Source organism: Eucyclogobius newberryi, unplaced genomic scaffold (genome assembly GCF_026437365.1).
Source record: "Eucyclogobius newberryi isolate DKJ021-1_F unplaced genomic scaffold, fEucNew1.0.hap1 SCAF_12, whole genome shotgun sequence".
Lineage (NCBI taxonomy): Eukaryota > Metazoa > Chordata > Actinopteri > Gobiiformes > Gobiidae > Eucyclogobius > Eucyclogobius newberryi.
Genome location: NW_027315746.1, coordinates 9,505,587 through 9,529,116, shown reverse-complemented (window position 1 = coordinate 9,529,116; position 23,530 = coordinate 9,505,587). Strand labels below are relative to the sequence as shown.

General features: G+C 41.7%; 2 protein-coding genes across 2 annotated transcripts; both read left to right on the top strand.

The window, feature by feature from the left end:
• The first annotated feature begins 697 nt into the window (after nt 1-697).
• On the top strand, nt 698-1,607 carry LOC140355808 (uncharacterized). The gene has a single exon (XM_072440452.1). It carries the CDS (start codon nt 698-700, stop codon nt 1,430-1,432), a length of 735 nt encoding a protein of 244 aa, XP_072296553.1. The 3' UTR covers nt 1,433-1,607.
• A 179-nt stretch (nt 1,608-1,786) lies between these two features.
• Nucleotides 1,787-16,668, top strand: ndc1 (NDC1 transmembrane nucleoporin). The gene is made up of 18 exons (XM_072440727.1): nt 1,787-1,937; nt 2,829-2,949; nt 3,017-3,118; nt 3,668-3,842; nt 3,926-4,058; nt 6,359-6,467; nt 7,068-7,119; nt 7,230-7,362; nt 8,304-8,396; nt 8,470-8,551; nt 9,277-9,438; nt 10,082-10,345; nt 11,758-11,867; nt 12,071-12,121; nt 14,146-14,209; nt 14,318-14,418; nt 15,394-15,554; nt 16,194-16,668. The coding sequence occupies exons 1-18, from the start codon at nt 1,899-1,901 to the stop codon at nt 16,255-16,257; spliced, it is 2,016 nt and encodes a 671-aa protein (XP_072296828.1). The 5' UTR covers nt 1,787-1,898; the 3' UTR covers nt 16,258-16,668.
• The last annotated feature ends 6,862 nt before the right edge of the window (nt 16,669-23,530 follow it).

Genomic DNA, 23,530 nt, shown 5'->3' with positions numbered 1-23,530 from the left:
AAGTTAACTGCAGCTTACGTTTAATAATATACAGTACATGGGTTTGTCCCTGGTCTCACCCTGGACGCCCCACGCGCCGCTCATCCTCTGTAGATTTCAACAGTTTGACTCTTTAAGTATTTATATCAGGGTTATAATAGGTTCATATACCGACTTACCCTGAAAGTGAACATTGGCCTGATACAGTTTTTCCTATTCATCCATCAACGCTGTCGCCGCTAATCGGCTCCACCGTGTCATGCTTTAACGCTCCGGTCGGTGGCGGCGGCGGAAAATTACACCGCGTTCCGTCGCCCGATACGGCTTTAAGTTTGTGCCACCGTCGCCACTTCTAAAACCCTTGACCTGGCCGTTTGTTATTTCCCCCGCCGCGTATTGTTCTTACATTAATTAACAAAACAGAAAGAAGAAAGAAAAAAAAATTGTGTCACTTGAAACTGTGTCAAAAGGATGGCGGCGGCTAATTAATGGTCATTCTAGCCCCAGCTTTGAGTTACACCGGCGCCGCCCGTCACACAGCGGTATCTCTTCACCGACCGTGCCACCCGCACAGTAGCCTCGGGCCGCGCAACCCTCCGCACCTGCAGGGATTTATCACCACCATGGATATTTGGAGTATCGAACGCTTTTGTACCGTTTTGTAGGCAATGCTTCTGTGAGGTCGCTCATTGTCGCGTGGGACAGCACGTGGAAAAACATGGCCGACCGCAAGGACTCCAAAGCGTCCAAGTTCGAGACGCTGAAGCTGTTGGAGAAGTGCCGGAAGGAGCGGGACGACGCGCTGCACCGAGAGGGGGTGCTGCGGGAGAAGCTGAGGCAGTATGAGTCCAGGATGCGCTCCACCGAGGCGCTCAAGCAGAAGCTCAAGACCTTGACCTTGGACAACAAGGAGCTGCGGAAGCAAGTCAAGACGCTCCGGACCGAGATCGGGCTGGAGGCCAATCCCAAGTTCAACGGCAAGACCACCAAGGACATCATCGCCGACCTGCACGAGAAGGACCGCGAGTGCGTCTCTCTGGTGGAGAAGACGGGCAAACTCAGCCTGACCATCGATGACCTGACGTCGGAGCTGGCCAACACGGTCACGTCCAAAACGCTGTTGGAGGACCAGGTCCAGAGCCTGCAGCAGAACCTGAAGGACATGACCAACAACCAACGGCGTCTGCTGAAGCTCTGGGAGGACAAGAAGGTCCAGAGGGAGCAGCTCGCACTGCCGGCCATCAACCACAAGCCCGGACAGAAAGCAGCTGGACAGTTCACTCACAGACACGTTCAGACTGAAATGTCCATCGGATTATCTCAGAAACTGCCCGCCAACGCCTTTGAAACCAAGCCATTCAGTCGGGACAGTGACAAGAAGACTGTTCTGGACAAACACAGTTTCCCCAGTTATGGGAACGGTTATCACCATGACAAAGGGATTCATAACTGACCACTGCGTGATTAATGCACTGTACAGACTGGCATGTTAAATGCTTCACACCATGTATATAACAAAGATGAGAGAGATTATTATTGAAAGAAAGGCCTGTTTTATGGCATGTGATGGTACCTTAAATGTAATTAAATCATTTGGCAAAGTTTCATTGTCTTATAGAATGATGAGAAATTGTCCCATAGTGATTAAAATATATTACTTTTCAAATGGGAAAAAGTTCTTCAGCTTGAGAAGCCGAAACCTATAAATAAATATCCAGGCCTCAGATTAATTGTCATTGTAAATCATACAGATTGTCGCAAAGCTTCTGCAGGCATTTAGCTGGACGCCTCTGTGGCGAGCCCCGCGGGTCCTTAATGCGTGTGGCGCGATGTGGGAAACGCGGAGGAAAATAGTTTGACAGGAGGAGAAGATCCAGAGAGATTGTTGCGCCCCGCGGGTCTCTGTGAAGACACTCAACATGATTTCAGTCCAGCAGAGTTGTTGGTTTGTCCGTAAGGTAAGTGTTAACGTCATCTTCACGCCATCTTAAGCAGAGGACGCTGTGTGATGTTGTTAGCATTAGCTAGCTGTCATGCTAACTCTATTCAAACAAAGTAAAAAAGCACAAGTAAAAGACGTTATAAAGGAAGGAATCGCGTTCTGACCCTGATGTTGAAGCAAATATAAGCACTTTTTAAGTAACGATTTTTCCAACAACAAGGGTTAAAGCTGTGGAGCGTGAATGAGACACTTAAAAATGTTTTGCTGTGACTAATTGGTCTTAAAATAAATTGCTATTCATGACATGTAAACACATTTATTTCTTGTGTAATACGTTTCATAATATACATAACGTTACTCACAGAAAATGTTTTTGAATAGGCCTGTGACAGTATTCTAGTTCCTTACATTAAAAGCAGTAATAATATTGTTTGGAGCTCAATATTTGTCATGTTTTTCTTTTCTTTGCACTGACCGGAAACACTTTGTTTTTTGTAATATTAAAAGTTCAAATGTAGAGAGGTGAACAATTAACTTGGAAGACTTATAAATTATATTAACTATTTGAGTGTTTCATTCTGCTCTTTATTTATTCCAGCTCAGTGTTATTACGACATAGTTCATTTGGGAAAGTGTTATTTGGATTTTCCTGTTATTGTGTCAATTGCATGAATTAGTTTCAATGTCATTTTTGTTTTTTTTCTGGCACAATATATCCCACATCAACCTTTTTTTATTTAATTGGATGAGTAAATCTATACTTTACCTCTGTCGGAATAACATGTTCTTCAGTTTAGTGTTGTTGTGTCTGTTTAGTTTAAATTTGTCATAAATGCCATAAATTCGTCATAAATGCCGTAACGACACTAATGTGAATGATTTGATTCGTGGTGTTTTGGTTCTTCAGGTGATTTGGTGGAGAGCTGCAGCCAGTATTGCTTGGGCCGTCCTCTTGTTGCCTCTGACCACAGGCGTTTTTGTTTTTCTCAGTCGTTTCAGCTTTTTCCACCCGGTTCAATGGATCTACGGTAAGACTCATTATTATTCACAAACTAAAACATGACTTTTAACTAAACGACTTCCGTTTTCTTGCAGAATGCGTGTCCCTCATGTTGGATATCAGTTCCATTTTCTCCTTGATCCTTCTGAGTGGCGTCGTTATTGTGATCGGTTTTCTCAACTTGAAGTATTACTCGGGTAAGTGCGCGATTCCCATGAGAAATATGAGCCAAGATGATATTTGACATAATTTATAATAAATAAAAAATCTTTCTTTCACAATGTATTTATTCAATTTAATATTTTCGTTGTCATTGTGGCACTTGCGGTATCTTCATAACTACAGCTGCTGGAAAGTGTTAACCTCTTTTGTCCAATCCAAATGTAAACAACTACAAAACCTCACATAATTTTCAACGTGGAGGAACCTTTTTTGGCAATTTTATGGTTGTTACTAAAAAAAAAAGAAGCATAATAGAGAAGAAATAAACATATGTAAGTCGCTCCGGAGTATAAGTATATAAGTATAAATATAAGTATAAGTCGCACCCTGGCCAAAACTATAGAAAAAGGTGCAACTTTAGTCTGGAAAATACGGTAGTAGTGCAGTTTCCCTCATCGATAACAAGTACGACTAGTGATTCTTTAAGTATTTGTTGATGTTATATCGATGATCAACTAGTCAAGTTTAACCTGTTGATATTTACACTTTACTTGTCTGTCACTTCCTTTTCCTCCTTCCCGCAGTCATACCAACAATTGCCTGCTCAAAAATCGCCCTCCTCGGACAGCTCCTCCACCCCCGTCAGTTTTTCAATTCTCTGGTGCATTGCATCATGGGGATGATCATGGCCTGGTGTTGCGCCATCACGATCGGGGGCCGATACGAGACCCTTTGTTCCCCTTGTCAACAGAGCGACGCGTAAGTGCCCCGACATTGGACACGAGCCAATTATACGCTGCATATTGTATGTTATGTGTCGTCTAATGGTTTTGTCATTTCAGAGAGAGTCCCGCTTGCATGTGTCTGAACGAGTATCATCTTTTCCTTCTGCTCTGCGGGGCGTTCGTAGGGTTTTCTCACAGCCTCCTGGGCGTCATCCACAACATGAACTACGTCGCCTTCCACGCGGTTCAGGTGCGTTCCCATAATGCAGTTCTGAGTGAGGAGGATGTGGCAAAAAGAAAATCCTTATATCGAACAGTCACAACCTTTTTGATTTAAAGAAATGTCTTTTTAATGAACCCAAACATTATTGGACTTTTTAAATGAACCATCTTAAATAACACTGATTATGTACATTTAACCTGTTACCATCCACCTATTTTCGCCCTGTGCACAATGGTTGGACATACCCAAATGGCATTGCGTATTAAAAGAGGATCTTATGTTCCACATGCAAGTGTGATGCATCATTAGAAAGCTCAGGCCTTCTAGTTTCTGCAGATGTGCACATGACACACTGTCAGGGCTTCAGAACTTACACTACAGAGGCCCAAACATAAACAAAACATCCTTTTTTAGTCTCGCCTGAATATTGTTAATTTGTAATGGTCCTGAGCATGACATATTTCATTGTGTGCATATGCTGTTCACTGTACATGATGTTTATCTTGTTGACAACAACTGTGTAAAGTTTCAGATCTCTAGGAACAGGCATTTTGGTGCTGTTGACCTTTTTGTATCAAAAAGTATATTCGGAACAAGTGATCCAAATATGTGCCAATTGTGCCAAACTGTTTTATTATAATTTTAGCTCCTCTATGATCATAAAACATACATTTTGATGTTTTGTAGGCCACTAATACCAATTATAACTGCTAAAAACAATATATGTGAAAATGTGTAAATATGAGTTTACCCATGAATTTCCCATATAGAGGTTAAAAAAATAAATAAAAATTATAATATTTTTATTTTATTTTTGTATTGGTATAATAATACATATATCTAACAATATGCACGTCCAAAAGGCTAATAAAATCAGAAAACGTTATGCGCAAAATCCTGCCGAGAAATCTCGCTCTTTACAGCCTTCCCGGAGCCTTACGCACGATAATACAGAAGATTCTGTGTCAATAAGACCTTTGTCCCGCCCACCATTCTAAAGTTATTCTCATTGGCTAGAATAATATGTCAATCAATCTCAGCTACGTCATTCGCACGCGGCGCTATTTAGATGTAAACAGACTAATCCATGTGCGTCGCAAGCGGCGCATTTTTTTTTTGCGGAGGCTGTAGCAAACAAACCCGTGGAGAGAAAAATTTGTGGATGGTCTCATTCTGTAGGTAACAGTCTGAGGAAAAGAAGGATATCCAACATTATTTTATATGTCAAACAGGTCATTTGTTATGGACGGAGAAATGCGCCGAACAAGCGCATTCTCGTCCGGCGAGAAACAAAGAAAAGGTTGTTTACTTGATAATATCTCGAAATCGGATAACTTCAGGAAAAATACAAGTGGATATTGTTTTTCAATGATTCCTTACGGACAGACTGAGTACAAGGATGTACAGAATTAAAGCCGTTTCGTCCGTCATAAACAGCAAACAGGTAGGACATGCGTTTGTAAAAGTTGAGACTTTCTCACAAACTATTGGCAATTGCTTCTTGGGGCATATTATTCAATGTAAATCAATGACATATTCGTTTTGTTGAGAAAATAAGCTTTAAAATGATGTATGGCTTGCTGGTATTGACCACGGAAATAAAAGTGATGATGTAAGAGAATATTTGAGATATAGAAAATGTTTGCCGGCGGACAGGTGGGTGGTAACAGGTTTTAATATTGTTTTCCCTTTTAACCATGTTATAACATTGTTCCTTCATTAAAAACATACTTAGAGTTCATTCACGGTAGTTTGATGAATCATGTTTAGTAAATTCTCTTCCCTTTGAGCCTCACAAAATGCTTAATTCCATATTTCCCAGTTCTGTGACTTCAAAGAACTTCTGTGCTGTTAATTCCATACATCATTGTCGGACTGAGCATTCTGAGCATTGCCGCCAAATAGCGCAAACTACAACTGTGTGCTCATGTCAGCATGTTGGGGTTTTCCCATTGTAATTCCCTCTGCTGCCAGTAGATGGCGTAACACAAGCCTGATGGAAAGTAATGTTTCAGTATAGCAATTATTTTAAGTTCTAAGACATGAGATATCTGACATTGAATATTTTTTTAAACGATTATATTTATATATATATATATATATATATATATATATATATATATATATATATATATATATATATATATATATATATATATATATATATATATATATATATATATATATATATATATATATATATATATATATATATATATATATATATATTATATATATATATATATATATATTATATATATATATAATCATTTATATATATATATATATTAAATAAATAAATAAATAATAATTTCTGCCATTTCCAGCAATACAAATACCTGCGCTTCAAGGCCTCCATTCCACTGGTGCTGAAGTGCAGCGCCGCTCAAGCACTTTATTCTGTCTGCCACTTCTTTGTGGTTTACTTCTTTCTGGGTAAGTCCTTCTCAAAGTGTAATTATGAGACCATAAAGATGATTCATAATAAAATGTACAAGCTAATCTTTACTTTAGATATAACAAATGTGCACCTTTTGCCTGTTTGGACATTTTTCAGATGTGTTTAAGTTAAATATCAACAATTAAGTGTTTATACTAGTCTTTTAATGTATTAGTTGAGGTTTTAATTCTCAGACAAATGTGAAATGTCTGTCAAATTAATCGCAAACGTTCAGAAATGTCACCATAAGCTCATTTTTATATAAGGTAGAATTCTTTTTTTTTTTTTATTATAAACGACAACATACTCAATAATCAAATTTAAATATTTCCAGAACAATATTATATACATTTCAATACTGCTCGCCTCTATATAAATCCTGGAATGTTCCACTGTATGGTATAAACATATTTGTTATTTCTTCATTTACAAGTGTTTTTATTGCAAAAAAAAAAGACTGTTTGGTTTCATGGAGCGAGTCACCTGTTTGTCTCCAGAGTTTTACCATTTTGTCGAACATTTATATCGTACCCTCCTCCTGAAACTTAAAAATAAAATAAATCCGTTAATCTGTTGTATTTGCTGCGTTTCCTCAGGACACGCCCCCAGAGCCTGGCTGTGTAAGACCCTTAACCTGGACGTGGACGGGTGAGTGGCTTTTACCCGATAACACTGACATTACTGACCTCCCGCTCGCCGTGGCAGGAGTAGATCTGTGGCGTGTGAATAATGCAGGCGTGTAACCTGCTCCCCCCCAGCTCCGTGCACGCCCTGGACACCGTGGGGGGCCTGCTGGATCTCTCCTTACTCTACCACACGTGGACCAGCGCCTCCTTCCTCCTCTTCACCTGGTACACCACTCTGCTGCTCTTCAGGGTCTTTGTCACGGAGGTGAGGCCACAAAAACAAACCGCCACGCCATTATTATTGTTCTATTTCACGTGAACATCATTCGCTGTCACGTTTGGATGGGACTGTATCATGACACTAAAAGCAGGAGGGCTGGAGAATGAGAAAACGTACCGTATTTTCCGGACTATAAGTCGCACCAGCCAAAAAATACATAATGGAGAAGAAAAAAACATATATAAGTCGCACTGGAGTATGAAATGCAGGTGCAAGTGTGACAATAACAAATAATATCACATAAGTTGCTCCAGAGTATAAGTATAAATATAAGTATAAGTCGCACCCCGGCCAAAACTGAAAAAAGGTGCGACTTTTAATACGGTAATCATTATTCGTTTTCCTCATTGATTGGTCATGTTTTTTACGTTCATTTAATTTTGTCTGATTAAAAACATTTAAAAACAAAATCCCTGAACACAAACACTACAGATGTTTAATCGTTAAATCACAAAAATAGTCAGATTTCGTCCTCCAAAGTCTGAACCGCACGTTTTTACAGATTGAGAATCGACCGTGGACTTTAATTTCACTGATCACTGACGATTTGAGTCTCGATTTTAGACTAAAATCTGATTAAGTAATGAGAAAATATCAGCGTTGAACTGAATTCTAATCATTCATGCATCAAATATTTTTAATTTGTGGCTTTGTTGACGTCAATAATTGTTTTTGAAGTGTATTTTGAATAATAAGTTAATGACTCTTGGCAAATATATTAAGGAAATATTGTGGAAAATGTTCAAACACCAAATTCATTCCAGTTTCCTTTACTTGTTGTTAAATGTTATTATCGATTATTGAATAAGCCCCAGTTTTAATGTATTAGAAACTGTCTTATGTGTGTTTTTGTATTGAGAATGACTGTAGGAGCAGCTTTGATGTTCTAATCCTAACTTAATGTGTTTGTTTTATTCCTTCTTTAGTTGTACAGTTTTCCGGTCCAGACATCGTTCACTGACGATGTTCAGCAATGTCTGCCCAAAGTCATCGCAGAGAAGCATCCCATGATTCTCAAGGTAAATGTGGAGTGTCTCTGCGTTTGTCTCACATTCCTCTTTAAAATGCCTCTAATTCCACTTTTCTGTTCAGTTTTTAGCGCTGCAAGACTTGGCCCTTCTTTCTCAGCACTCGCCAATGCGCCGCGCCGAGGTCTTCAGTCTGAGTCAGCCAGGTAAAGGCATTATTAAAGGTGCTGGTTTAAAGGGATAATGGAGGATTTTTGGCGTGCAATCAGAGTCTCATTTCCTCGTGGCGTGGACAGTCGAGTAATTCTCCCACATGTCAATCATCCCTTTCGTCCTGCTGCACACCTGCAGCCTCGTTCTGCCTCGTCCCCAGGATAGCAGCCGCACACAACAGGAGGAAAACAACAGGAGGGTGGGGGGTGAGTGTGGAGAGTGTGCGCATGTTCATTTAAAAAAAAAAAAGGGACTAACAGTCGTTTGAGTTCTTAAATTGGCAAAAAAATCCTATTATTCCTATAAAGGCACTGTGTTAAAGGCACTCTGTAGTAAAGGCACTGGATAAAAGCCGATGCATATGAAGTTCAAAGCAGTTATGGCGATATTTTAAAATGACAATTTCACCCAGTTGTTTCAGTAATAACATCTAACGAGTAAATCAATTTGTTCACTTGTCAAAACTGTCCAAATGAAAAGGCCAAATTGGGTCTCAATTAAGATCATCAGAATAACTCGGCCTAGAAAAGATTATTTGAAATAATATATTTTTAAGGCCGTTGCACTTGACCTAAACTGGGACTAAACCTGGAATTAGACACAGGGAAGAGTGCCGGGCCCGGGGGAAGAGGGCCCTTGTGGACATTATGCTATTTAGGGCTGTACAATATGGTATTTTTTCATTTATTCAAAGGAGTTGTACATGTCTCTCCCACAGGCGGCCACCCTCATAACTGGAACGCCATCAGTAAAGAGTGTCTGTCGCTTCTGTCTGATCTGACCCAGAGACTCGTGGCCTATCACGACACCGTGGCAACAAACGGCCGCTCCAAAACTCTGTCCAGCGGGAGCGGCAGGAAGACCTCGTCCGAGGCCTCAGGTTCGTTTTGTTTCGTTTGCGAGTCGCAGCTTTAACATCATTTTGTCATTTAAATATTTCACTAATTCATGAAAAACACAGACAAAAACATCACAATATAAAAACTAACTAAAAACAGTGTAAGATTTATTTGTCAGGTTTATACATTTTTGTTAAATCATTAATTATATACCAATAAGTACAAGGAAATGACAGCAAATTGAGAGATAATACAAGACTTTCTTCTTTGTAGAAATGTGTATTCAAATCCTGTTCGTGGTGTTGCTGCTGCTTTTATAAAGCCGTGAGATTACATTTCAGTTTGGCAGTTCATATTTTAAGTTTGTCTCCAGAATCTTCTCAACTGAACGGTAAAAATAATCTAATCACATTCTTTTCCTGCACAGTTTGTGATACTTTAATACTGGCAGCTCTTTTACACTGATCCCATTTTGAGCCCAAATGGCTGCATCAGATGCAACACATAAATGGGACAAACTTACTTTCCTGAACAGTTTTAGAATGTCCTTGAACTTCATGTTGATTTATACTCGATCTAATAAAGAATATATCACTTTAAATACTCTAGTCTATTGTCCAGAACATGAGCAGTTATTGTTATGTGACTGTGTTGTTGAAAGTTTTCCCCTTTTCGTCCCGTTAGTGAGCCCCGGGGACCCGTTCAGCCCTCGCCCCGCCATCCCGATGAAGACCCCGACCTCCGTGTTCGCGCGCTCCATCGCCGGCGGCCCCCGCGGCCCCCGCAGCCCCCTGACCGCGCCCTTCACCCCGGACCTGGACAGCCCGTTCTCCTCGCCCGCCCTGCGCTGCATCACCGCGCCGGCCGAGCAGTTCTCGCCCTGGCACGGGACGGTTCAGAGCCCGCACATCTTCAGGCGCGGGCCCAAACTCTGGTCCACGTCCACCGGTGAGGACCAGGATGAAGCACATGATCACATGCACTTTCTGTTTCATCTCATTGGTCCAGGAGAAGAGGGTTTAATGGTTGTCATCGGGACCATGTTTTCAAGCGCTAGACTTTTACATTCCTGGGTGAAAATCAACTTAAAAACACCTTTTTTGATAATGGATTATTTCTAACACAAAATACATCATAATATGTATTTACCCGTATTTTCTGGACTATAAGTCGCACTGGACTATAAGTCGCACTGGACTATAAGTCGCACTGGACTATAAGTCGCACTGGACTATAAGTCGCACCAGACAAAAAATGCATAATAGAGAAGAAAAGAGCACATATATACTTGTACTCAGTGCGATTTATATATATATATATATATATATATATATATATATATATATATATATATATATATATATATATATATATATATATATATATATATATATATATATATATATATATATATATATATATATATATATATATATATATATATATATATATATATATATATATATATATATATATATATATATATATATATATATATATATATATATATATATATATATATATATATATATATATATATATATATATACACATATATATATATACACATATACACACATATACACATATACACAAGTATAAATATAAGTATATGTCGCACCCCGGCCAAAACGATGAAAAAAGGTGCGACTTATAGTCCGGAAAATACGGTATTCATGAGAAAAGAAATTAAAACGCACAAAGTCCAAAATAAAAGTCCCATTTAGTCCAATCCAAATATTCCAAGTCCATCCATCTTCTTCGGCTTATCCAGGGGGATTCCCAGACTTCCCCCACACCAGACACTTCCTCGAGGAGTTCTAAAGTGATAAATAAATAAATGTATCTTTTTTTCGTATTCCGAATGTCAGTTATGGTGTCGGTCTGGTCTGGTCCTTAACCGTCTGCGCAGTTTGTGTCATTCATTTTTTGTGACGGCCTTTTCTCAGCCGCCAGAAGTATATTACAAAAGTATCCAAGTATTGTGTCCATGGCAGGGGTTTTGAGGCCCGAATACGAAGGAACACTCCCAGAACACATGACAATGATGTGATCTCCTGGCAACCACACTTTCTCCGACATTCAGCCCCGCCCTGTGAATAATGAGCACTTTGACACAATGTTATAAAAAAACATTCTTCCAACAGAATTACCTCCAAATGTGACTTGCTGCATCCATTTTCCCATTCTTCGTCCGTCAAAACAAAACTATTCCTCTTTTTTTCCCGTTTATTTTTCATATATTTAGTCAAATGGATGTCCAGATCATGATTATATACTTTAAATATTATTCCCCTTGAAAGCGCTGATTTTATATGCCTGTCTTGTCTCTTTTTAACCCTTTGAATACTTTGTCCTAGACTCTAAAAGCAGCAGCCCTCCTCCGTCTCCTGCCCCGGCGCCCTCTCCCAAACAGGAAGCCTCCAAACCCGGCTTCTTGGCCCAGTTCCTCCAAAACAGACGAGAGCAGGTTCGTTCACAAACTCCCCGCCGTTTTCCATCATAAACTTTTACACTTTAGTTTCTCTTGAGTAATACATCGAGTGTTGTCAGGTTTTGTGTTTTTCCTGCCCACATTGTGTCCCAGGCGCGTCTGTGATGAAGGAGCTCTTTGTGTTGCTGCTGTAAACGTGTGTCACATTCTAAAACATCCACTGAAACTGTCCCATTCAGGTGAAACATTTCTTGGCAAAGCGAGTGCTGATTATGTATTGGTTTAACAAGGTAAGAGGAACGCGCCGCTCGCAGCACCGTGTGGTGTGACCGGGTTACTGCATGCTCACTCCCACGTTTGTTTATGTGTTTGTGTGTTTACATCCACGATTAATGTGGAAAAGATGGCGTCATTTCGGTCCAATTCAAAGTGAAATATGACCAGAACATTTAGTGATGTAGAAATGTGTTAAAAATGCTTTCAAACGACAACAATTTACTAGAATATAACAATTTTCTGAACTGGTATTGGCATTATTTCTACTAAATGGCAAAAAATAAAAATGACACAGTGCTTTGAATTCTTCTTTTTGAATTGGAATTACAGAGACGTCTCCTCTTTTCCTGACATTCTGCTCGTCGTAGACTCTTTCCTCTTCATGTCGCTCCAGATGCATGATTCATTTCCACTGGTTTGGGTTCTTGATTGTGCACATTACTATTGCAGACCTTTTCCACCGAGGGAGCAGCCAATCACTTTAAAAGCTCCAATTAAGGATTCACACACACACAAGGTCGTCTCCTCATTTTGATTTACCGCACACACCGTGATCAGACATGTCCTAATCAGACATGTCCTGATCAGACATGTCCTGATCAGACGTGTCCTAATCAGACATGTCCTGATCAGACGTGTCGTGATCAGACGTGTCGTGATCAGACGTGTCGTGATCAGACGTGTCGTGATCACGACATGTACTGATCACGACATGTACTGATCAGATTGATCCAGTTGCACGATATGAGAACATGTGATGCAATGACTTGATAAGAAAGATCTTATTAAAACTAGAATGTAAGGGACAAAATTATATTATTTTGACCAGTGTTTCGCAGTATAACATTGAAATTATGAAAATACAGATGTTTTATTGCTCTAAAATACTTGGAATATTACAGTAATATTCAAATCTCGTGGTACAATATGATCACAATATTCCTTTCTTCATGTTGTCTGTGCTGTAGTGTAATGGAGCAAAGGCTCATGGTCTGTGTAGTTCCTTATGTAACTTTTGCTGCAGAACGATCTTTATAATTTGATATTTTTTTTGACTTCCCATGATTTTGTGAGTATACGATATTGCAGTATTTTGGTTGTTTCGTCGTAAAAAGTACCTTGAAAAACATGCATTCTTACTGCGAGCATAGATCTGACGTGAGACGGGGCTTATTTGGTCTAATTCCATAATGTGGAATACTCTAAGCGCTCTGAGGAACTTAAAGTGGATCTAAGTAACTTTCTTTTTTTTTTTTTTTTTTTTTTTATGTGCACGCTCGCCACACTCGCCCCCACCCTCTTGTTGTTTCCAAGACTCCGCCTCCCATCAAACCTCGTGCACAGAACAGCCTCGCCGCTACACGTGCGTTTATTAGCTCTCGTCTTTGCAGATTTTCATCTCTTCTCGAACACAATCTTTCTCCGTCATCATTTTGTACTGTAACTGAAGGAACTCTCTAAACACACGCCGGTATCTCAACCACGCATGCACAGCCAGGGAAACGTGCTGCTCTCATGGGAACGAGGCTGCAGGTGTGCAATAGGACGCAGGGAATGGTTGACATGTGGGAGGAAATGAGACTCAGATTGCACGCTCAAAATCCTCTAGTATTCATTTTAAATTGAGGCGTTCGTATCTTACTGAAACTATTATTAGATTATTTGACATTGCCAGTGATTATAATTTACAGCCCTGAACCAGAACTTCCCTTAGTTTGCATGTTTCATCTTCATCCCGGTGCCACTTGACCATCTAGTTTGCTCTAGTTTTGCTCTGGTTCTAGTTCTGTCCTTGTTCTGTTCTTGTTTCGTTGTAGTCCTAGTTCTGTCCTAGTTCTGTCCTAGTTCTGTCCTAGTTCTGTCCTAGTTTCCTCCCGTGTGCGGTGGAGGCTCGTGCGGAGGCTCGTGTAGTGTCTCGTTAAATGATGCATGCGTGACATAGTGTAGTCTTACTAATCCGTGTCCATCTAAAGCCCGAGTCGCTCAGTGCAAGTCCCTCGCTCCCCTCGACCTCACAGTGACTGTACTTTTCCTGCAGCTGCCAGAAGCCTCCAGCCAGGCCCTGTTCTCCGACGGCCAGGCTCACATCTGGGCTCTGGAAGGTACAAAACGTTCCCAAAATGTTCCCAAAATGCAACACGGACGTGGTGTAGATGAACTATGAGCCGTAGAATGAAGTCCTCACTTGTTATTTCCTCTGGTTTTCACAGGTTTGTCGTACCTCGTCCAGGCCTCGTACAGCGAGGATCAGTTTGGAGTCGTGCAAACTACATTACCCAGCATTCTCGGCTCAATGTTGGCGCTACAAGAGGTTTGTTTTTCATTATTGGCCGTTTCATCAACTGCAAAAGAACATTTCTTTAAGTATATTGATCCTGAGGTGGGAAAACCCTCCAATCGCAATCAATTCAGTTTTTTTGCAGGTTCTTATTCTTAGGTTGTACTATAACATAAGTAGATCATTATTTTAAATGTTGTTCTTTGTAAACTGTAATCTTGATCATAAACAGTTTAGTAATAGAAACGGGACCATTGACATTTCACTAACGAGCTGTAGATCGTCACTTGAGTTTCTATTTTTAAAAAAGTGGTTAAGTGATATTTTATAACTCCATCGTTCATAATCTCAAGTTTTCAAACTGCAGAGATGTGGGCGGAGATGGGGGGTAGGTGAAAACTGACATTTTCTGAGCACTAGAGCCTCAGTTCCAGGACAACACGGGATTAAATCAAATGAAACTTTGAGTAAACTCTGCTGTCACGAGGTTAAAAGCTCATCATTTTCAGAATCAGAAATGTTGTAAAATATGTCCCTGTTTAAGTAAAATCAGTATCATTCTAGAGTTCCCTCATCGTTACTTTACTCTGTTGTTTGGGTTGATTTGTGCAGGTCAGAGCGTCCTCCATGTGCGTCTCACGTGCTCCAGACTTCAGCTCATTAAACCAAAGTTCAAAATGAAAACGTGAAAATCCTCTTGTTGCTGTGGTAAAATGCCAAATACAAAGATTTCTCAGTTCTGGCTCCGCAGTCGTTTCCTTAATCAAATCATACGCGTGTCAGAATCTTTGTTGGAAAATGACATCCACATTTATACACCTGGGTGCGAATAATTGTTACGTCTCCCTTTTCGTGCGAGCAGAGTCATTTATTTGTGTGAAAATCCTGCCTTTTGTCGATTATTTTGACACTTTAGCTCATCTGCTGAAATAAACAGGTCAAGTATTCACCCTCTTTACGTTCTTTGATGTGTTTAATGTGTAATATCTTGTTCTTTTCCCCGCGCAGGCCGTGGACAGACACTTCAAGCTGCCTCACGCCTCCAGTAAACCCTCTCGCTCCGGCAGCGTCATGGGAGACTGCAACTACAAGACACTGCGCTTTGCTCTGAGGGCCACGCTCAAGACTGCCCTCTACAGGATCACCAGCACGTTCAGAGAACACCTCAAGTAAGTCATGGCACATCCACATCCACACGGACACAAACATCACCGTGAGCTGTCACTTCGATTCGGTTTCCTGTGTTTACGTGCGCAAGGAAACTCTAAAGATTGTTTTAAGTCTTTTAACAGCTAAATCGTCTGATGTCTCTCTCTGCTCATGATCCGTCTGATTATTAACGACAGACTTTGCGATTTGTGTCATTTAAATTCTCTTAAAGCTCCAGAATGTGTGATTATCGGATGATAATCAGATTTTGGTGTGCGCACAGTATGAATATTGCCAGGGAATGAATGGATTTGAAGAATAACTACAATAATAAATGTGTACATAACTTTGAATCTTTTGGGGGGGTTTTTGTGATCTTTTTTTTTAATGAATTTTGATCATTGAAGAAGTCCAGAATTATTTGTTTCTACATAAGTCAAGCCACTGGACAAAGATGAGTTAAAAATGGAAACAGGGAATATACATTAAATATACTCTTTCCCCAAGAACATGTACCAATAGTTTCCTTTTATAAAGAATAATAATTGAGCCTGACCCATCAAATCTGCCAAGAGTAAATAAATCTATTAAAGATCCTTTTCTGTTTAAACTGTATCTGTCTCGTTCACGTGACAGTAACGTTGTCTTGTCCTCCACAGCGCTGTCCAGATGTCGGCCGAGCACCGGAAAAAACTACAACATTTTCTGGAATATAAAGAGTAATAACAAACGTGGCACCTTTTTCTTGGATTCACGAGGAGGACGCCGCCAGCAGAGCCTGTTTTAGAACAAAGAGCTTCAGTCCCACGCGCTGAAGCAGAACTCACAGAATCACGGGATGAACTTGTATGAAACGCAACGTTTTCCAAAGGCTTTTGATTCGTCCTGACGACATTAAACTGTGGGACGAGCTGCAAAGGGCTTCACTAAATGATCTGTTATCGGCCATTAAGACACACGTCGTTTCCTCTACTTTTTGAATGTTTCAGAACAAAAGTACTTAAGTCTGTGGTGAGTGAGAGTGTCGTCTGTTTTTGAGAGTTTGACCGATTCTGTTGAATGATTAAACGTTGTCCAGCTTTATTTTGTGGTGTCAGTGACGAGATGGAGAGACTGTTTACGATTACGTTCAGCTGAATTTGCAAAGACCTGTTGAATAAAAAACATGTCAGTCATTGTCAATCAGTGTGTTTGAAGTGTGAGTTTATATTTTCACTTTCTTCAAATTGGGACAAGATTGGGGACAGGGACAAGAATGGGACCTGGGACGGGACAGACTGGAAGAGACCTGGGGACAGACTGGAAGAGACCAGGACAAGAATGGGAGCTGGGACGGGACAGACTGGAAGAGACCAGGACAATATAATGGGAGATGTATAAATGTTTTTAATCAAGTGACAATTCAGGGCTGCTCAGATTGAACTGGTGCAATGACAAAATCAAAATCCATTAATATCATTTTTAATGGGGAAAAAAGTTGAAGTTGCAAAAACTTTGATTGTTTTAATTAGTATTTGAGTTTCCTGGACATTTGATTTGAAAACCTTGCACAGTCTGACTCCTCCACACCATTCAGCCCTAAAATACATTTAGATTGATCATTTGAAATACAGAATAAACTAACAAAATGAAACGTTCCCTTACCACACGTGATTCAAAAACAACATCAGCCCAAACACAATTTTGAAGTTTATTGCACAAATCGTACATATTCCCAACCAAAGTGATGAGTAGTCGATGGACAAGATGCCGAAAACCGCATCGGTCGGACAAATTATGGCTTTTTATCTGGAAAGGAAATATGTCTTGTCTTTAACGAGTAAGAGACTCAAATGTTCATAATACTTCTGACAGTTCCGTTCTTAACAGACGTCACCAAAAACAAACAGAAACGGTGACTTTTTCTGATTTTAAAAGTATTTTGTCCTCGTATAGAATATAAACCTCTGCATCGTGACCAATCAAACGTTGAAGAACATGAGGAGTTTTGATTTCAAGTCAAATAGCATCTGCCAAGTCATTTTTTACATTTTTTTTTTTACATTTTAATATACATTTATTTATGTACATATAAATTCTAACTAGAGCTCTCATAGAAAATGAGAAAAAGCTGAACTTGATCGCTCACACAACAAATGACTGGCAAGCACGCGGTCCCGCCTCCAGCGCCACGCCCGTCCCCGGAGAAAAATCACACTTCCAACCTACAGAAACTAAGTGCATAATTAAATCACTCCGAACTCTCCGTGTCGCGGGCAGTGCTTTTACGTGATCCAGGTCGAGTCGAGGCTCAGGACGTCCCCAGCGACTGTTCATTTCACCCCCAAAAAACGGCAGGAGTTCAGTCGTGAAAAGCCGCCACGTTTTCCCCTCCGCTCGGAAAAAAAGAAAAGCATCATTGAAGGTTGAAAAGCAAAAAAAAAAGAAAATCACAGAATAGTGCACTTTTAAGTCCGTCTGGAAACTAGATCATCCCTGATTCGAGCGCACGGCGGAGCAGTCGAGGGCAGACGCAGCATTTCGTGATTTTAGTAGTTCTTCCATGTGCCGGGGATAAAGTCCGGGAAAAAACGCAGGGCTCCGAACCCCATCGTCCACCTGTGTAATGTTTCCGACAGAGGTTTGCGCCGCCTGCCCGCTCGTCTCCATGGGGACGTTACCGCTTTATACAGGTGGAAATATGGGCCACAGAAGACTTCCAGATGGAGAATATTTACAAAGAAAGTGTATTATCGATGAAACTATGAAACCGTTTGTGCTATTTTGACGTTTCGATTGAATAATGCCACTTTCTGTGTTATAAAAAAGGTCTTTTCGTTTGCGTTTTGGAGCCCGTACAGTCCAGATTAGGCCAACGGGATTAATTTCTCCACACAAACAACCAAACATTCTCCATCTGGAAGTTCTTTTTTTTTGTGTCTCTTGGAAGCGTTTTAAAATACGGAATTGACCGTTTTAAAGGCAGTACTGGTCAGAAAATGTGTGCGTTTGATGCCATACGGTGGAAGATTCCGGGCACTGCAGTAACGTTCCCATAGGGCGTGGCAGGCGCTCCTCCTGTAAAGTCACAGCGCGCACCTTTAACTCCCTTTTCCGTCACTTCGTATCTAGTTTGCTGGTGTTTTAAGCGTCCTAAAGGGCGTCACAGAAAGTCCAATGCTTGTTCTGGTTCGGATGAAAACAGGACCATGTTCCGTGTCGTTTTTGGGAACCATTTTTTTTTTGTTTTTTTTCCTTTTTCCATAAATATTATTTTGTATTCACACTGTTGGGAAAGGGAGACGAAAACATGTCCTTCTGGTTCTGTAAATATATGTTCTGTGTGGAAAAATAAACTACTGTAGGCGAGCGAAACCCATGACCATTCCAGGGCATTTACAGTGTTTCCAATGTGATGCTGGAAAATAAACTACTACACAAGTTAAAACGACATGAACCGGGTTTGAGAAGTTTAGATTTATCTCCAAATGATGAGTTAAAAAGCCGTTTCTAAGTGATTTCAGTTTTGAGGAACATTACGGTACAAAGCAGCAGAGAAGGAAAACTGCCCCTGTAAGAGGTGTAAAAAGTATTCGTAATCTTTATATTTTAGCAGTTATTTAGAGAAAAAAAAACTATTAGAATCCAGGCATTTGCATGATAAATGAAACGACTTCCTGTGTGTGAAAAATGCATTTAGAAATAATGCACCAATTTAAACGAGTCAAAACGTTTAAACTTGTGTAGGCGCTATTCTTTTGTAGTGGGCGTGTCTGTATGTTTACTCTATTGCAGTGGGCGTGTCTGACTATGTTTACTCTATTGCAGTGGGCGTGTCTGTATGTTTACTCTATTGCAGTGGGCGTGTCTGTATGTTTACTCTCTTGCAGTGGGCGTGTCTGTATGTTTACTCTATTGCAGTGGGCGTGTCTGTATGTTTACTCTCTTGCAGTGGGCGTGTCTGTATCTTTACTCTCTTGCAGTGGGCGTGTCTGTATGTTTACTCTATTGCAGTGGGCGTGTCTGTATGTTTACTCTCTTGCAGTGGGCGTGTCTGTATGTTTACTCTATTGCAGTGGGCGTGTCTGACAGTGTGGTTAGTCTATTGCAGTGGGCGTGTCTGTATGTTTACTCTTGCAGTGGGCGTGTCTGTATGTTTACTCTCTTGCAGTGGGCGTGTCTGTATGTTTACTCTATTGCAGTGGGCGTGTCTGACAGTGTGGTTAGTCTATTGCAGTGGGCGTGTCTGTATGTTTACTCTTGCAGTGGGCGTGTCTGTATGTTTACTCTCTTGCAGTGGGCGTGTCTGTATCTTTACTCTCTTGCAGTGGGCGTGTCTGTATGTTTACTCTCTTGCAGTGGGCGTGTCTGTATGTTTACTCTCTTGCATGCAGTGGGCGTGTCTGACAGTGTGGTTAGTCTATTGCAGTGGGCGTGTCTGTACGTTTACTCTTTTGCAGTGGGCGTGTCTGTATGTTTACTCTTTTGCAGTGGGCGTGTCTGTATGTTTACTCTCTTGCAGTGGGCGTGTCTATCTTTACTCTCTTGCAGTGGGCGTGTCTGTATCTTTACTCTCTTGCAGTGGGCGTGTCTGTATCTTTACTCTCTTGCAGTGGGCGTGTCTGTATGTTTACTCTCTTGCAGTGGGCGTGTCTGTATGTTTACTCTTGCAGTGGGCGTGTCTGTATGTTTACTCTCTTGCAGTGGGCGTGTCTGTATCTTTACTCTCTTGCAGTGGGCGTGTCTGACTGTATGTTTACTCTCTTGCAGTGGGCGTGTCTGACTGTATGTTTACTCTATTGCAGTGGGCGTGTCTGTATGTTTACTCTCTTGCAGTGGGCGTGTCTGTATCTTTACTCTCTTGCAGTGGGCGTGTCTGTATGTTTACTCTCTTGCAGTGGGCGTGTCTGTATGTTTACTCTATTGCAGTGGGCGTGTCTGACTGTATGTTTACTCTCTTGCAGTGGGCGTGTCTGTATGTTTACTCTCTTGCAGTGGGCGTGTCTGTATGTTTACTCTCTTGCAGTGGGCGTGTCTGACTGTATGTTTACTCTCTTGCAGTGGGCGTGTCTGTATGTTTACTCTATTGCAGTGGGCGTGTCTGTATGTTTACTCTATTGCAGTGGGCGTGTCTGTATGTTTACTCTCTTGCAGTGGGCGTGTCTGTACGTTTACTCTCTTGCAGTGGGCGTGTCTATGTTTACTCTATTGCAGTGGGCGTGTCTGTATGTTTACTCTCTTGCAGTGGGCGTGTCTGTATGTTTACTCTCTTGCAGTGGGCGTGTCTGTATGTTTACTCTCTTGCAGTGGGCGTGTCTGTATGTTTACTCTCTTGCAGTGGGCGTGTCTGTATGTTTACTCTCTTGCAGTGGGCGTGTCTGTATGTTTACTCTCTTGCAGTGGGCGTGTCTGACTGTATGTTTACTCTATTGCAGTGGGCGTGTCTGTATGTTTACTCTCTTGCAGTGGGCGTGTCTGTATCTTTACTCTCTTGCAGTGGGCGTGTCTGTATCTTTACTCTCTTGCAGTGGGCGTGTCTGACTGTATGTTTACTCTCTTGCAGTGGGCGTGTCTGTATGTTTACTCTCTTGCAGTGGGCGTGTCTGTATGTTTACTCTCTTGCAGTGGGCGTGTCTATCTTTACTCTCTTGCAGTGGGCGTGTCTGTATCTTTACTCTCTTGCAGTGGGCGTGTCTGTATCTTTACTCTCTTGCAGTGGGCGTGTCTGTATGTTTACTCTCTTGCAGTGGGCGTGTCTGTATGTTTACTCTTGCAGTGGGCGTGTCTGTATGTTTACTCTCTTGCAGTGGGCGTGTCTGTATGTTTACTCTCTTGCAGTGGGCGTGTCTGTATGTTTACTCTCTTGCAGTGGGCGTGTCTGTATGTTTACTCTCTAACAGTGGGCGTGTCTGTACCTTTACTCTCTTGCAGTGGGCGTGTCTGTACGTTTACTCTCTTGCAGTGGGCGTGTCTGTACGTTTACTCTCTTGCAGTGGGCGTGTCTGTACGTTTACTCTCTTGCAGTGGGCGTGTCTGTATCTTTACTCTCTTGCAGTGGGCGTGTCTGTATGTTTACTCTCTTGCAGTGGGCGTGTCTGTATCTTTACTCTCTTGCAGTGGGCGTGTCTGTATGTTTACTCTCTTGCAGTGGGCGTGTCTGACTGTATGTTTACTCTATTGCAGTGGGCGTGTCTGACTGTATGTTTACTCTATTGCAGTGGGCGTGTCTGTATGTTTACTCTATTGCAGTGGGCGTGTCTGTATGTTTACTCTATTGCAGTGGGCGTGTCTGTATGTTTACTCTCTTGCAGTGGGCGTGTCTATGTTTACTCTCTTGCAGTGGGCGTGTCTGTATGTTTACTCTATTGCAGTGGGCGTGTCTGTACGTTTACTCTATTGCAGTGGGCGTGTCTGTACGTTTACTCTCTTGCAGTGGGCGTGTCTGTACGTTTACTCTCTTGCAGTGGGCGTGTCTGTACGTTTACTCTCTTGCAGTGGGCGTGTCTGTACGTTTACTCTCTTGCAGTGGGCGTGTCTGTACGTTTACTCTCTTGCAGTGGGCGTGTCTGTACGTTTACTCTCTTGCAGTGGGCGTGTCTGTACGTTTACTCTCTTGCAGTGGGCGTGTCTGTACGTTTACTCTCTTGCAGTGGGCGTGTCTGTACGTTTACTCTCTTGCAGTGGGCGTGTCTGTACGTTTACTCTCTTGCAGTGGGCGTGTCTATGTTTACTCTCTTGCAGTGGGCGTGTCTGTATGTTTACTCTCTTGCAGTGGGCGTGTCTGTATGTTTACTCTCTTGCAGTGGGCGTGTCTGTATCTTTACTCTCTTGCAGTGGGCGTGTCTGTACGTTTACTCTCTTGCAGTGGGCGTGTCTATGTTTACTCTCTTGCAGTGGGCGTGTCTGTACGTTTACTCTCTTGCAGTGGGCGTGTCTGTACGTTTACTCTCTTGCAGTGGGCGTGTCTGTACGTTTACTCTCTTGCAGTGGGCGTGTCTATGTTTACTCTCTTGCAGTGGGCGTGTCTGTATGTTTACTCTCTTGCAGTGGGCGTGTCTGTATGTTTACTCTATTGCAGTGGGCGTGTCTGTACGTTTACTCTATTGCAGTGGGCGTGTCTGTACGTTTACTCTCTTGCAGTGGGCGTGTCTGTACGTTTACTCTCTTGCAGTGGGCGTGTCTGTACGTTTACTCTCTTGCAGTGGGCGTGTCTGTACGTTTACTCTCTTGCAGTGGGCGTGTCTGTACGTTTACTCTCTTGCAGTGGGCGTGTCTGTACGTTTACTCTCTTGCAGTGGGCGTGTCTGTATGTTTACTCTCTTGCAGTGGGCGTGTCTGTACGTTTACTCTCTTGCAGTGGGCGTGTCTGTACGTTTACTCTCTTGCAGTGGGCGTGTCTGTATGTTTACTCTATTGCAGTGGGCGTGTCTGACTGTATGTTTACTCTATTGCAGTGGGCGTGTCTGTATGTTTACTCTATTGCAGTGGGCGTGTCTGTATGTTTACTCTCTTGCAGTGGGCGTGTCCATGTTTACTCTCTTGCAGTGGGCGTGTCTGTATGTTTACTCTATTGCAGTGGGCGTGTCTGTACGTTTACTCTATTGCAGTGGGCGTGTCTGTACGTTTACTCTCTTGCAGTGGGCGTGTCTGTACGTTTACTCTCTTGCAGTGGGCGTGTCTGTACGTTTACTCTCTTGCAGTGGGCGTGTCTGTACGTTTACTCTCTTGCAGTGGGCGTGTCTGTACGTTTACTCTCTTGCAGTGGGCGTGTCTGTACGTTTACTCTCTTGCAGTGGGCGTGTCTGTACGTTTACTCTCTTGCAGTGGGCGTGTCTGTATGTTTACTCTCTTGCAGTGGGCGTGTCTGTACGTTTACTCTCTTGCAGTGGGCGTGTCTGTACGTTTACTCTCTTGCAGTGGGCGTGTCTGTATGTTTACTCTATTGCAGTGGGCGTGTCTGTATGTTTACTCTCTTGCAGTGGGCGTGTCTGTACGTTTACTCTCTTGCAGTGGGCGT

Coding starts and splice junctions, on each gene's coding strand:
- LOC140355808 (XM_072440452.1), top strand. CDS start 698: ATGGCCGACCGCAAGGACTCCAAAGCGTCCAAGTTCGAGACGCTGAAG.
- ndc1 (XM_072440727.1), top strand. CDS start 1,899: ATGATTTCAGTCCAGCAGAGTTGTTGGTTTGTCCGTAAG. Junction 7,120..7,229: donor CTTAACCTGGACGTGGACGG/GTGAGTGGCTTT, acceptor GCTCCCCCCCAG/CTCCGTGCACGCCCTGGACA. Junction 14,210..14,317: donor TCACATCTGGGCTCTGGAAG/GTACAAAACGTT, acceptor TGGTTTTCACAG/GTTTGTCGTACCTCGTCCAG.